Source organism: Centroberyx gerrardi, chromosome 3 (genome assembly GCF_048128805.1).
Source record: "Centroberyx gerrardi isolate f3 chromosome 3, fCenGer3.hap1.cur.20231027, whole genome shotgun sequence".
Taxonomy (NCBI): domain Eukaryota; kingdom Metazoa; phylum Chordata; class Actinopteri; order Beryciformes; family Berycidae; genus Centroberyx; species Centroberyx gerrardi.
Window position 1 is genome coordinate 5475585 of NC_135999.1, and position 12831 is coordinate 5488415.

Sequence of the window (12831 nt, forward strand, 5' to 3'; positions counted from 1 at the left end):
TCTCATTGTGGTCACCGTTCTTATGTCTGGAACTAAAATGTACCATAAACATACTAAAAAGCTGTGTTTCTCTTGAAATCAGTCTAACACTAACCAGCTCTGTCATGAGCAGTTACTCTCCACCTCTGCTTTGAAGTCCGATTGTGGATGAGAGGCTGTGAGGAGAGTAGAAGAAATGAAACAACCTCTGTCTAATTCGGTTACGCAACTAATTCACCATCTGACACAGAAGTGCTTGGCAGCCAGGCTACAGCTCAGCAGAAAAAGCAGACTGTACACGGAAACACAACAACGCACAGCTATTCTGAAACTCTCCAACCTCTTTGAATCAACAACACCCACTCCCACTGTCTCCGACGCCGCGAGTGTACGCTTAATCGGGCTAAACCGTTTCGTCAGCGCTCCTCCGGTGCCGGGTCTGGATCGCCTCCACACTTTACAAAGAGAGACGGAGATGGTGGGTGAGGGAGAGAGAGGAGGAGAGAGAGAGAGAGAGAGAGAGAGAGAGGAGATTATAAACTTTGTCATGTTAAAGAGAGGTCGTGGCAGCAGTAAGCGCTCTCTCTCTCTCTCTCTCTCTCTCTCTCTCTCTCTCTCTCTCTCTCTCTCTCTCTCTCTCTCTCTCTCTCTCTCTCTCTCTCTCTTCTCTCTCTCTCTCTCTCTCTCTCTCAGTCAGTCTGGGTCTAGTGAGGTCAAAGCCTCCAGGGATGTCGGACCCAGAGAGTAACAAGCGGCCAGTCAGACAAACACTGACCGCCCAAGAGGATGCATCTTCGCAAAGAGCATCGTACAGAGAAGGCACACTGCTGAAGCCTAGTGAACCTCCACATCATTGTTCATCTAACACACTGAGGGTAGGGCTGCACGATTATGCCTAATATGCTTGTAAAGCAATAAAGGGAAATCAATAAGCATCACCTGCCACACTGGCCAGTAACTTTTTTTTTTTATACGATAACATTTGAATGCCTTGGTTATATCGTCTTTGATATTTGGTTAATTTGAATTCAGTTTCAGTCAATGATCTATTATATAAGTTAGTAAGCAAATTTCAGATTAAAACTCTGAATCTCCTCTTGTTTCTTTTATTTAATGTTTTACCTATCACCTGATCCTGTATTTGGAATAGCATTGAAAACAAGTAGGGTGAAATATTTCTATGAAAAATGTAGGCTATAGAAATGATATTGGCTGCTAAAAAATATTCTTGACAGGTATTTTTTTGTAGTTTACCAACAGACGTGAAATGAAACCAAAAGCTTCACTATTGCCATTATTTTCTGATTATTAATTGTGGAAACTACAGTTGTGATATACGATTATACACAATTAATTGTGAAGCCCTCATTGAAAGTGATAGGTGCTGCGTAGCTGTTGTAACTCTGCCTTCTTAAAGCCAGTGAGCTATGGTAAAATATCTGCTCACCCTAAAACCCACTGAGCCTCTGGCCGGCTCAATCTGTCTTCTCAGATTACAGGAAGTAAAACTTAGTCACCAGTTGGTCTCACTTTTTTTTTTTTATCCGGGCTAACACAAAACTACTGACAAGGAGGAATAGAGAAGGATGAGTCAGTTACATCAGGCAAGACCCACAATAGGCATGGCTGCAAAATTACAGATATAATTTGACCGCTCTCCATTCTAATTCTACTGCGAAGACCAGCACAGTGAACATCTCCACTGACCCAGACTATATTTCCTATAACAATTAGTTAATAGTTGTCACCAGTCTTTTTTTCAGTATGTCTGGTTATAATTACATGTATGGTCTTCAGTACTCTCTATTTGTCTTATTCTTATCCATATTCTCTGCAGCTGCGACAACCTAATTTCCCCACGGAGATCACTAAAGTTTGATGTAATCTAATGAAATCCAATCCTACCCCTAATAAAGATTGTTCTTTTTGTAAGTGAAGCTCCCCAGTGAAAAGCCTGTCATCAAAGACTTCTTGTCACTGGTCGTCTCTGGTGATGTCACCAACTTCTCCTTCATCTTCTCCTTCTATGGGGCAGCTAGCAGGCCGGGGGGCGGGCAGCCAGCTAACCGCTAACGTTAGCCCTCCGCTATCTTATCAGCTGGCTGTGGCTGTGGCACAGGGCTAGCTGCTAGCAGTTAGCCACTTCCTGCCTTTCTTGTAATGTGAGCCCACAGCCTGAGCCAGGATGCTGTCTGTTTTCTCTCTTTTTAGTGTGCAATACCGAGGAATTATGAACAAGGAGGCAAATCCTAGTTAGGCTACCCAATTTTTTGTGCAACATGGACAAAGTAAACTGTATCCTCAATTCATTGCTGCACATAGAGCGCATATTTTATCACATCCCATATGGGTTAGTGTCTCCATCCCATAGGCTTTCTATAGGGGAGGTGGAATCGCCGATGTGGTTGTAGATTTGAACCCCAGAGGAAGTGTTGGGTCAGGCAGACAGCAGAAGTCCGTCCCAACCTTCTTCTCTGGCTCTGATCCAATACTTCGAAAACGCATCCTTCCCGTGCTTCCTCCCGCAAGATTATATCACCGACCCAAGCGAGAGCAAAAAAAAGCGGTCGCAGAATTCAGTTCAAGCCAAATCAGATTATTAATTAGTGAGCAGGAAAGACTTGACACCGTACAGGCTAACTCTCATAGATCAAGGCATGATTAAACAAAACAGTGATTATACTAAGTAAGGAAGGATGCATTCTTGATGTATGGAGCTGCCCTCTTTTTGTGTCTCTCTCTCTCTCTCTCTCTCTGTGTCTCTCTCTCCACTGACAGCAGACTCAGAGAGGAAACAGGAAAGGCCTGAGCAGCTTGGTGTTGGGACGGATATCCTCTTTAGGAGGCGTTCCCCCTCCTCCCTCATTTAACTCACTCTCTCTTTATCTCTTTTTAGTGTTTTTTTCTCTCCCCACTACCCATTTTGCTCTCGGTGTGGCTTTTAGCTGCTTGGCTTAGCTCAGACGGGAGCCGTACCGAGGCTGCCGTGTTTTTTTTTTTCCTGCGGTTTTGGGTCACCGTATTGAAGGGAACTATGTGTTGGCATGGTGACGAGGAAGATGAGGACAGCTCGGAGGTGAAGTGTTGTTGTCGCTTGTTTGTTTGCTTTGTGTGTTCCTGTAATTGCGGGAGAGTGACTGTGATTCACGGTCTCTCCTGCTGCGTTCCTGATTGTGCGTCTGGCTCTCTCGCTCGCTCTCCAGCTTCCCCCCCCCCCTCCCCTCTGGCAAGTTGTAGCTCTCCGCTAGATGCGACTATGCCACTAAAGTCGTCTTTTTTCACACCGACACAGTCTCGTCTCTCGTCTAGTCTCGCGTACAGGCCTAATATTCCCGAAAATAAGTTGAAGCTTGAGCAGGAGTCGGCGACGTGAAACGGGTGTTGCTCGTTTTCAGTTTCATCTTCATGGCATTTCTCACACAGTAGAGGAAGACTGGAAAGTGAGCGAGGGTGAGAGGGGATGATGGGAAACACGGGTCATGAGACATATTTCCAATCCATGATGTTGTGAGTTGCATGGTATGAGATTTTGGTCTTATTTCGCCAGCAGAACACCCTGAAAATGGGCATTTCTTATGGTGCTCTTGAACTTCAGTAATTTTCAAGCTCTTGTAAACAGGTCTGACATCGCAAGATATGTTTTGAAATATTATAAACATCGATGAACATGAACTAGATTTTTCTCATTCCTCACTGCTCCTCCTGTCTCCCGCTTCCTCTCCTCGCATTTTCATTTCTACCCAATTTTGCCCTTTTCCTTCTACCCCCATCCTCTCTCCCTTTCTATCTCCCTTTCCTCCCATTACTGCCTTATCTTGCCCACCATCTCTTCCTCTTCTCTCTACCTCCCCGTTCCCTCACATCACCCCTCCTTACCAGGCTGAGGGCATATGAGTGTAGTGTCGGGAAAACCAGCCTTGTACTTGTCGTGACTGATTTCTCGCCCATTATGAACGAAATTGACTAACTTTTTGCTTCTGCTTTCTCCTCCATTCTCTTTGTCCTTCTCCCTCTCCCTCCATCTCTCCATCTCTCCCTCCCTCCCTCCATCCATCCAGAGCGACCCAGGCGGGCTGACGGTTCTGGAGCAGCTGGGTCTCGACCAGAACTCGGACTTCTCGGACTCCAGCGTGCAGCAGCGTCTGGACGAGCAGCGCGAGCGGATCCGCAGAGAGATCCGCAAGGAGCTGAAGATCAAGGAGGGAGCTGAGAACCTGCGCAGGGCCACCACCGACAAGAGGAACGCACAGCAGGTCAGCCTCGTTTAGCCTTGGATCCGGGGCAGGAAACGCCTTCATCAAACGCTTTTATCCATCAGAGGCTAGTAGAGTTCAGAAATTCCCAGGCACTTTCCTTGTCATACCAGCCAAATGAATAACTTTTTGTAGATTAAAGCCTTTACACAGGCTTCCCTCTGGTCATGGAAGATCTGATATATCATGGAATTGTGTGTATATTTGTGTATTAAAAACAGGGAAAGTCAGGGAATTTGTTAACTTCTCTGGGGAAGTCAGGGAATATCAGGGAACCTTACAAATGGGTCACTTTACAAGAATATATCAGAATGTATTAGATGATGGTTTTCAGATGTTTTTCTCCACAACAAGCCCAAGTGAAGGGGAAACCAGACCGTTTAGCTCTTTAGAAAAACATCAGTGACAAACCAGGAAGGAATAAAATGTTTAGGGTCATGGAAGCGGTCTGACTTAGTTCTGGAATGTCATGGAAAAGTCATGGGATTTTACACCAGGACCACTGTGGGAACCCTGTTTAAATAATGGTTGCTGTCTGGAACAGTGGCCGGTGAAGCAGACAAACTCAAATGTACCAGAAATTGGCTGCTAGTTTGTTACGTTCTTACTCGCGTTGGGATGTTTTTGGAGGACCTGGAATTTAATTACGCCTCCAGTGATCAAGGTCAATTATTGTTAAACATTCATTGAACATTCAGGAAGCGCTCTCCACATTGCGCTGGCATGACCCTCTAGATAGATGGCTATGGTCTGACAACCTCAGGAGTTGTTGGCATAAAGCTATTCAAGAATCAGGGTTATTCAAGGCTAATGCACAGTCGTTCATTCAAGGGTAATTGGTTTTGGCGTGTAGACACAAAAAGATGGAGTAAAATCACCTGTAGCATAATAGTTTCCCTCACCACACAGCAGATTAGACAGCAGGGTTTATACTGATGGGTTTATTCGCCAAGGGTTAGATTTGTTGTAGGATTGTTATTTAGCTTGACAGGTATGCTAAGACAATTTGCCTGAATTGCTTCAGCTTGCAGAATGGAATTTGTCTCAATGGAGTGCATTAAAAGAAGGATTAAAGGATTAAAAAGAGGATTTTTAGATGGATCATAGACCAAACAGATCCTGTTGGTATATCAAGGACAATATTGAAGGCTAAATGTAGATCTGGTTCAAAGACAAACACCTGCTTTTAGCCTCTTTAGCTTCTCCATAAGTTCTTGCCTGACCTTCTAGGTTATGAAGAGGTTTGATCACATGTTATCCAAGGTTTCATAATTTGATGAACTGATAGGTGGGTACATTTGTACATGTAAAAGAAGATGCAGAAGAGGTGATGATCATTTCTTCTCCGTAACATGATCCAGAGCTCCAATCCCTGTGTTGTTGCCTGCAGGTGGACAGCCAGCTGCGGAGCTCCAATCGCAGGCTGGACAACCTGCACGCTCAGCTGCAGGAGCTGGACGCACACATTGTGGTGAAGGGAGGAGATGAGAATAAAGGTATGTAAGAGGGAAAATCACTCTTGTTGTCGTTCCTACTTTCTTGAGCCTTGTCTCACTGGTATAGTTAAGAACTAATAAATTGATGGAGCCACTGTTGTTTTTAACTCTACTTCCATGGTCTTGCAGCCGTTCTTCTGTGGTCTGTTCCTGCCACACCGAAGGCATGTTGGTTATGCAAGTCAAGAGGCTTGTCATAGTCATAGGCATAGGCATAGTAATAATATCCTTTCTTGTGAAAACAAGTGAATTCCTCATCAGTCATGCAGGTCCATGGAGGAGAGAAAAATTCAAAAAGATATAGAGATGGACAAAATAACAGGAACACCACATGATAAAGGACTTAGTAGTAGTAACTAAGGCAGCTACACAGGCGAGTCATATCAAGTTGAATGTCAGAATGATTATCAGAATGTCAGCTTTAAAAGAGGTCTAACAATCACTACTTTTACATATTTCAAGGCAATATGAGGCAACTGATAGAGGTCCAAAAAGGCTAAATAGTTGGTGCCTTAATCTGTGGCAAGGAGACGCCTCGAAATCATGATGGCATATGCCAAACATGGATAAACGGCAACGGTAAAGAAGAACAGTGGTTGGAAGTCGAAGCTCACTGACAGCGATACGCATCACTTCAGAGGATACTTGCTACACACCAGAAAACTATGACCTTAAACATTACCACAGAATTGCATCAACACCTCTGAAAAAAAACTGTATGTGAAACACAAAACCTGGACCTCTGAGCAATGGGAAAAAAATAGATAACCCAACAAGTCATTTTTGACCCTTTTTCCTACATCTGGGCAGGTTTCTGTTGAAGAAGCCAGAGGATTCAATCCAAAATGGCTGTTGCCAACTGTTAAACATGGTGGTGGTGGATCTGTAATGGTATAGACAACCATCTACTGGGAGTCATTAGTGTTCCCATATTCCAAAGTGGATGGTATTACCCCTCTACACACTAAAGAAATTCAAGAGTGGTCTCATGAACACCAGGATGAAGTCAAACACCTTTCATGGCCTCCCCAATCCCCAACCAGATTTAAACATCATTGAACCTTTGTGGGACATTCTAGACATCCGAGAGAAGCAGATTTCCATCTCCTTCATCAAAGAACTAGATGTTTTCCTTCTTGAAGAATGGTCCAATATCCCACTACACACAGTTCAGGACTTGCATAACAGCAATCCAAGGACAATTGAAGCTTTTCTGGCAAGGCAAAGCGTGGCCCTACTCTTTGTTAGACACTTACTATTCATGTATTGTCTGGTATTGCCATTATTTTGTATTAAATATCCTTGAGAGGTTTTTTTTACTTGAGAGCACACTGTGCAGATCATTATCTCATCATCTTGTTCCCTTCCATATCATCTCTAACCTCTTCCATCCCTCTATAGATGAGTGTCCTCAGTCCCCGGGGGCAGAGAGCCGCACATCGGCCCACCAGGAACGCATCGCCGCCCTGGAGAGGCAGCTCAACATCGAGCTTAAAGTCAAACAGGGAGCGGAGAACATGATCCCCATCTACGCTAATGGATCCACCAAGGTACGGCACCTCTACACCATCCATAAACACACACATACACAAACACACACAGCTCAAAAGGACATTATAGAGAACATGGCATTATGTAGGATACTGATCAGTGGCTGTACACACGCACACACACACACACACACGTATACACGACTCAGCAATACACATAATCAAGGTCAAACAGGGAACATAGAGCATGGTCCCCATCTACAGTATTAGACCCTTCCCCCAGTCAACTCATACTGAAGTGTGTGTGTGTGTATGTGCACGTCCACATAGATACACAACCTTGCAATCTGCTGACTCAGATAATGATGTTATCTAAATCTCTAGGACCCACCAAACACACACACACACACACACACACACACACACACACCTCTCATCTCTTGAGTACTTCAAATTTCCCCCTCCCCCTGGTTTTATGCAGCATCTCTTTCTCCTTGACATTTGACCTTGCTCTCATGCATCCACTTACCTTTATGTGTCACTGCAAGGCCATTAAACAGGAATATGAGACAAATATCAATAAACCAGACAGAGAGGGAAGACACATAAAACATTCCCTCTTTTGAGACAATGTGCCAATCAGTTTCCATTGTTCTCTGCTCAAATGGTCAAAGCACAGATTCTTATTTTACACACAACCTTACAACCACACCATCTTATCATGTTTCACTTCCTGCTTCCTGTCATGTGACTTGCACCTTCTCCCGCCTCTGGTCCAATCAGGACAAGAAGATGCTGCAGACGGCCCAGCAGATGCTGCAGGACAGTAAGACCAAGATTGACATCATCCGCATGCAGATCCGCAAGGCTGTGCAGGCCACCGAGCACAATGACGACACGCAGGGTAAGTTTGACTGACTGGTAGAGAATACGTAAGGTGTGGTTGTGTGACACTTAAATATCAATGATACCAAACCCTTAAGATACCTTTTTGAAAAGGTATCTTATTTCCGGTAAACTTTGGTGACCCACCACACTGCCTGTAACTTTTTGTTTTGAAAGCCTCGGTATACAGTATTTGGTCTTTGCCTGTTCTCAAACTTTGTTCCTGCTTGACCACCATACACTCTCTCTGACCGTGAGCCAATCAAATCAAAAGCAAAACAATGGCTCTGTATCAAATATCTGTTACACAGGTTCTACACAAAGTGATAGCGTCTAAACTTCTGTTTCTCTGCTGCCTGGATAATTAATTAGCCTGATGTTAGTTGAGGATTAATAACAAAATGTCAAGTATTCGAACTTTAGCAAAGTGTATGAGTGTGTGTGTGCGTGTTGTGGGAGGTTGCTACGCTTCAAAATGCACTATAATTTGAATAATTTTGCACTTCATGATGAATTTCACACTTGATCAATTGTATAACAAGCAAGTTTTAAGTTACATAACATATTTCTATGAAAATGCATAGTAATTATTTTGGCCAGCAAAATTATTTTATTGGCAGGTAATTGTTTTTTTAGTTTACCAGCCCTTCGCAGGTGAGCTAAAAAGTGAATTTCAGACGCTGCCTGTGTTACCAGACATTCTCAAGTATCACAATATGTGGTTTATGGCAATGGAGAGTTGGCACTGACAAGATTTGTTTGTTTGGCTGATTGTTCTTTTTAGTCTCTCTCTCCACATGTAATCCTATAGTGTCTCTCTCTCGCTCTCTCTCTGCATGTAATACAGTTTGCCCTGTGCAGCAGCTCCAGACAGTAGACGTAGTAGTAGCGTAAACAGATCAATAAGGAGCCAGCCTAGGGCTCGCTCGCATTTCTCTGAAGAGGACAGTCAGAGATAACACACATCGGACTGTCTTGTTTGTGTGTGTGTGTGTGCATGTGTGGGTGAATGTGGGTGTGAGTGACACAAAGCATGAATAAAGGCACACCTGGCGCACCCACACCATCAAATTCACACACAAAGACACTTAACACATAAAAAGCACCGACAGATGTAAAGTCTCTCTCTCTCACACACAGACAAACACACCGTTCTAGTACAGTGTGTAGTGGCAACACGGTTAGGGCAGGTGAAAGGGCCTGTGCATTATAGGGTCACTCACTCACACACACACACACACACACACACACACACCGTTCTGTCATCGATCAATGGAGTTTCAGGGCAGGTGAATGAGTCCACGGGGCTGTGAGTGCTGTGTGGAGCGTAATGGCCTCTGCTGGGAAGAGAGGCCGAGTGATGGAGGTCAAGAGGGGTGGAGGGCTGGGAAAAATTTAAAAGGGGGGGGGGACAGGGAGGGAGAGAGAGGTGGGAGGGGGCGAGAGGGGGAAATGGAGATTCTAAGGATGGTGTGTTCCCTGTGGGGCCTCTCAGACTGAGGGAGCTGATGGCTGTGAAGAAAGATCATGGGCTTCTTTTAAGGCAAAGAAGATAATGGCCCTTTGGAAAGAGTATTTAAAGGCTGTTGAAGGCCATACTTGTATCTGTGTCCTCCCTGTGGAAAACCTACTAGGTTTTTAATAATCTGCAGTAACTTATCTGATGAAAAATAGTATTATAGTGCTTTAGATATAAGTAGCCAGTGCAGGCAGAAATGCTTTGCCTTGGTATTTAAATGCATTTCATTTCAATACACTGTCTCTCTAGGCATTTTACTGTAACCTAACTCTCTCGTTAACCTTAACACGTACTTTTTCTTTCATTTCCTCTGCTCCTCATTTCCTCTGTCTGTCTTTCTTACTCATTACCCCACTAACATTCACTCACACAGTGTCTGTCTTGGTCTGTCTGTCTCTCAACTTTAACACACACACACACACACACACACACTTACACAGAGCGGTGTGTATAGTGTACACAGACAGTCTCCAGGCACCACACCCGGTGGAGGGGTCATCTAGCTGGGTCTTGGGCTCCAGGCAGAACACCTTATTAGGAGATAAAAGCATGCACATCCATCTCCACACCTCCTCCTCCTCTCCCCCCTCTCTCTTTCTCTCTCTCTCTCTCTCTCTCCCTCAGCATTTTGAACAGTCATACAAATCATTGTTAATCTCTCTCTCCCTCCTGTCCTTTTGTCCCGCTCTAGTTGAAAGTGAAATGTACCTATTTGGAATACTGTGTTGATCCCGTTTCCTTTTTCCTGGGCTCACGCCCTCTCTCTTCTCCTCTCCTCTCCTCCTCCTGTATCTTGAGTGCTCCATTGTGTTTTTGGTCTACTGTGAGCGGCTGCTACTGTGCCGTTAAGCAAAGCACTTAGCTGTAAATCTGCTCCAGGGGTGCTACTCCGTGGCTGACCCCCATGTCTGAGGAGAGCTTAAATATATATATATATATATATATATGTTTTATTTTTGTCTGATAGTTTTACACTTCATTCACTTTATTCTACTTTAAGGTAGCAGGAATGATGAGTGTATATGATGTCCAACAAAGGACATCTGCTCAGTTTTAGCCCTTGTGTGTGTGTTATGTATGTGGTTGGTGTGTTTGCCACTAGAACACTGTTAATTAATTCTGTTCTACTAATTTCTACTCTGATTGATCCATTCTTAACTTCCCTTCTCCTGATGTGTAAGCAGTACTTGAGGTTTTTGTTCTAATTATTTGTCAGTGTTCTTTTTTTCTTTCTAAACAGTATTATTTGCTTGTTTTTTTTGTTTGTTTTCTGAAAATTGCACAATATGCCATTATTGTTTTTTACTGGTATTAACAGTATTAGGCCATGATCAGATAGGAGGCTTTTTTTCTCCTGCTCAAATGCAAAGCACAACTAGTAGCAACAAAGAGAAAGGGGTCAAAGGGTGTTTAGTGTCACACCATTAACACTGTTACATCTCTTTGCTATGCAACTATCTAATTAGTGTTGGCTTGCTAACCTGAGGTAACAAAAGGGAAAACGTTGTTGAAAATAAAAAATGGACAAGAGAAACTTACAGATTGCTCTGCTTGCTGTGAAAGAAAAGGATGAGGAGTCCGTTCTGAAAGAGGATGCAGCTGAAGTTAACGTTATTCACCGGGAAACTGTAAGAGGCTGCTGACTTCCCTCTCGGCGCTGCTATTTTTTTCTCTGTCTGACATTGACATAATGCGCAACCTAACTTGGAGCGCCCAGGGCAGCGCCCAAAATGCTCTGCGTCCAAAACACGAGGCACATAGTGTGGAGTAGACACGCTCCTGCCAAGTAAATAACTGAATAAAAGGTGCAGGCATGTTTAAAAAAACATCCTATGTGATCACGGCCTTAGTTGTGTTGTGTTGTAATGTGTTCTGATCCATAGTAATGTAATGTAATGTGTCCCTCCCTCTGCTGCAGGTAACCAGGACCTGTGTGGGGTGGAGCTGCGTATCGAGGAGCTGAGGCATCACTACAGGGTGGAGCACGCTGTGGCCGAGGGGGCCAAGAACGTCCTCAGGCTCCTGGGGGCCAGCAAGGTCCAGGACAAGAAGGCCCTGTCTGAGGTTAGAGTCCACACACACACACACTCCATTTATCTCTAATTAGCTAGCTCGCTTGTTTCTGTTGTGAAAATGGGACTTAAATGGAACAGGAGGGGTGGGAGTTGTGATAGAGACTTGTATAGGAGGAGATAAGTTCTATCGATAAAAGTTGATTAAGGTCATAGATTGCGTAATGCCCCTTTTTAAAATTTGACTAATCACCCAGTGGATGTAAACGACTCTCCGTCGCCTCCCTTTAGGCCCAGTCTCGTCTGAGCGAGGCGTCTCAGCGGCTGGACCTGCTGAGGGACTCTCTGGACCAGCGTCTGACGGAGCTGCCGGAGGACCACCCCAAGGCCAGCGTCATCAAAGAGGAGCTGGTGCTGGCCTCCTCTCCCGCCTTCAGCTCCCGCCACGGCGCCCCCTACCTCCACAACCAGTACAGCACCCTCAACAAGCCCTCGCCGCTCACTGGTACGTAGCATCGAACAAGCCCACGCAGGCCAAAGCAGAGCCAGCCGACACCACGTCCAAGAAGTCAATGTAGAAACACAGAGAGGCAGTCACACACACACACACTCACACACTCACACTCTTTGGATATAACAGGCTACAACGTCCAAGACAGTGGTGTTTATATACTAACATACTGCCGCTGAGGAATATCCAAGAAAGTGTCATTGAGGCCCGTAGTAATGTATTATTTCCTGAACCGGCTACATCACAGAACTGTCAAAATAAATAGTGTTGCTGTTTATGTAATCACATCCTGGATCTTTGGGATCCAAGAAGGTTAAGAAAAATAGAAAAAGGATCACCAGACAGTAAATTAGTGTTCCCCGAGTACTGGTACTAGTTTATTCATGTACTGATGTAGAATAAGGTTAGTACCATAGTCAAAATTTTGCTATCAAAATGCTGCATATGTACTGGAGCAGTGAATTCAATTTAGTTTTTTCTCTACAGCGTAATATGGGTTTAAAGTAATAATCTCTTTCCTTTTTCATATAAATAAATGTCTGTTTTGCTACTCTGTATCTCTGATATGACACAATAGTGATTCAACCCATAACAATTCATGAAAGCTTTTACATTTGCTGTTCTAAACACAGGAAAAATCCTCTGGTGCAGACGAAGTGATGCGTTTTACATTTCCAGTAACAGTT

General features: G+C 44.2%; 1 protein-coding gene across 1 annotated transcript in view; it reads left to right on the top strand.

Annotated features, from left to right (window-relative positions):
* The window catches only part of pkn1a (protein kinase N1a), a 50550-nt gene that overhangs the window by 27776 nt on the left and 9943 nt on the right, over positions 1-12831 (top strand). Inside the window, exons 2-7 of the mRNA XM_071922529.2 lie at positions 4038-4232; positions 5623-5728; positions 7130-7278; positions 8002-8122; positions 11541-11686; positions 11926-12139. Coding sequence (XP_071778630.1) covers positions 4038-4232; positions 5623-5728; positions 7130-7278; positions 8002-8122; positions 11541-11686; positions 11926-12139 — 931 coding nt within the window. The remainder of the gene's footprint in view (positions 1-4037; positions 4233-5622; positions 5729-7129; positions 7279-8001; positions 8123-11540; positions 11687-11925; positions 12140-12831) is intronic.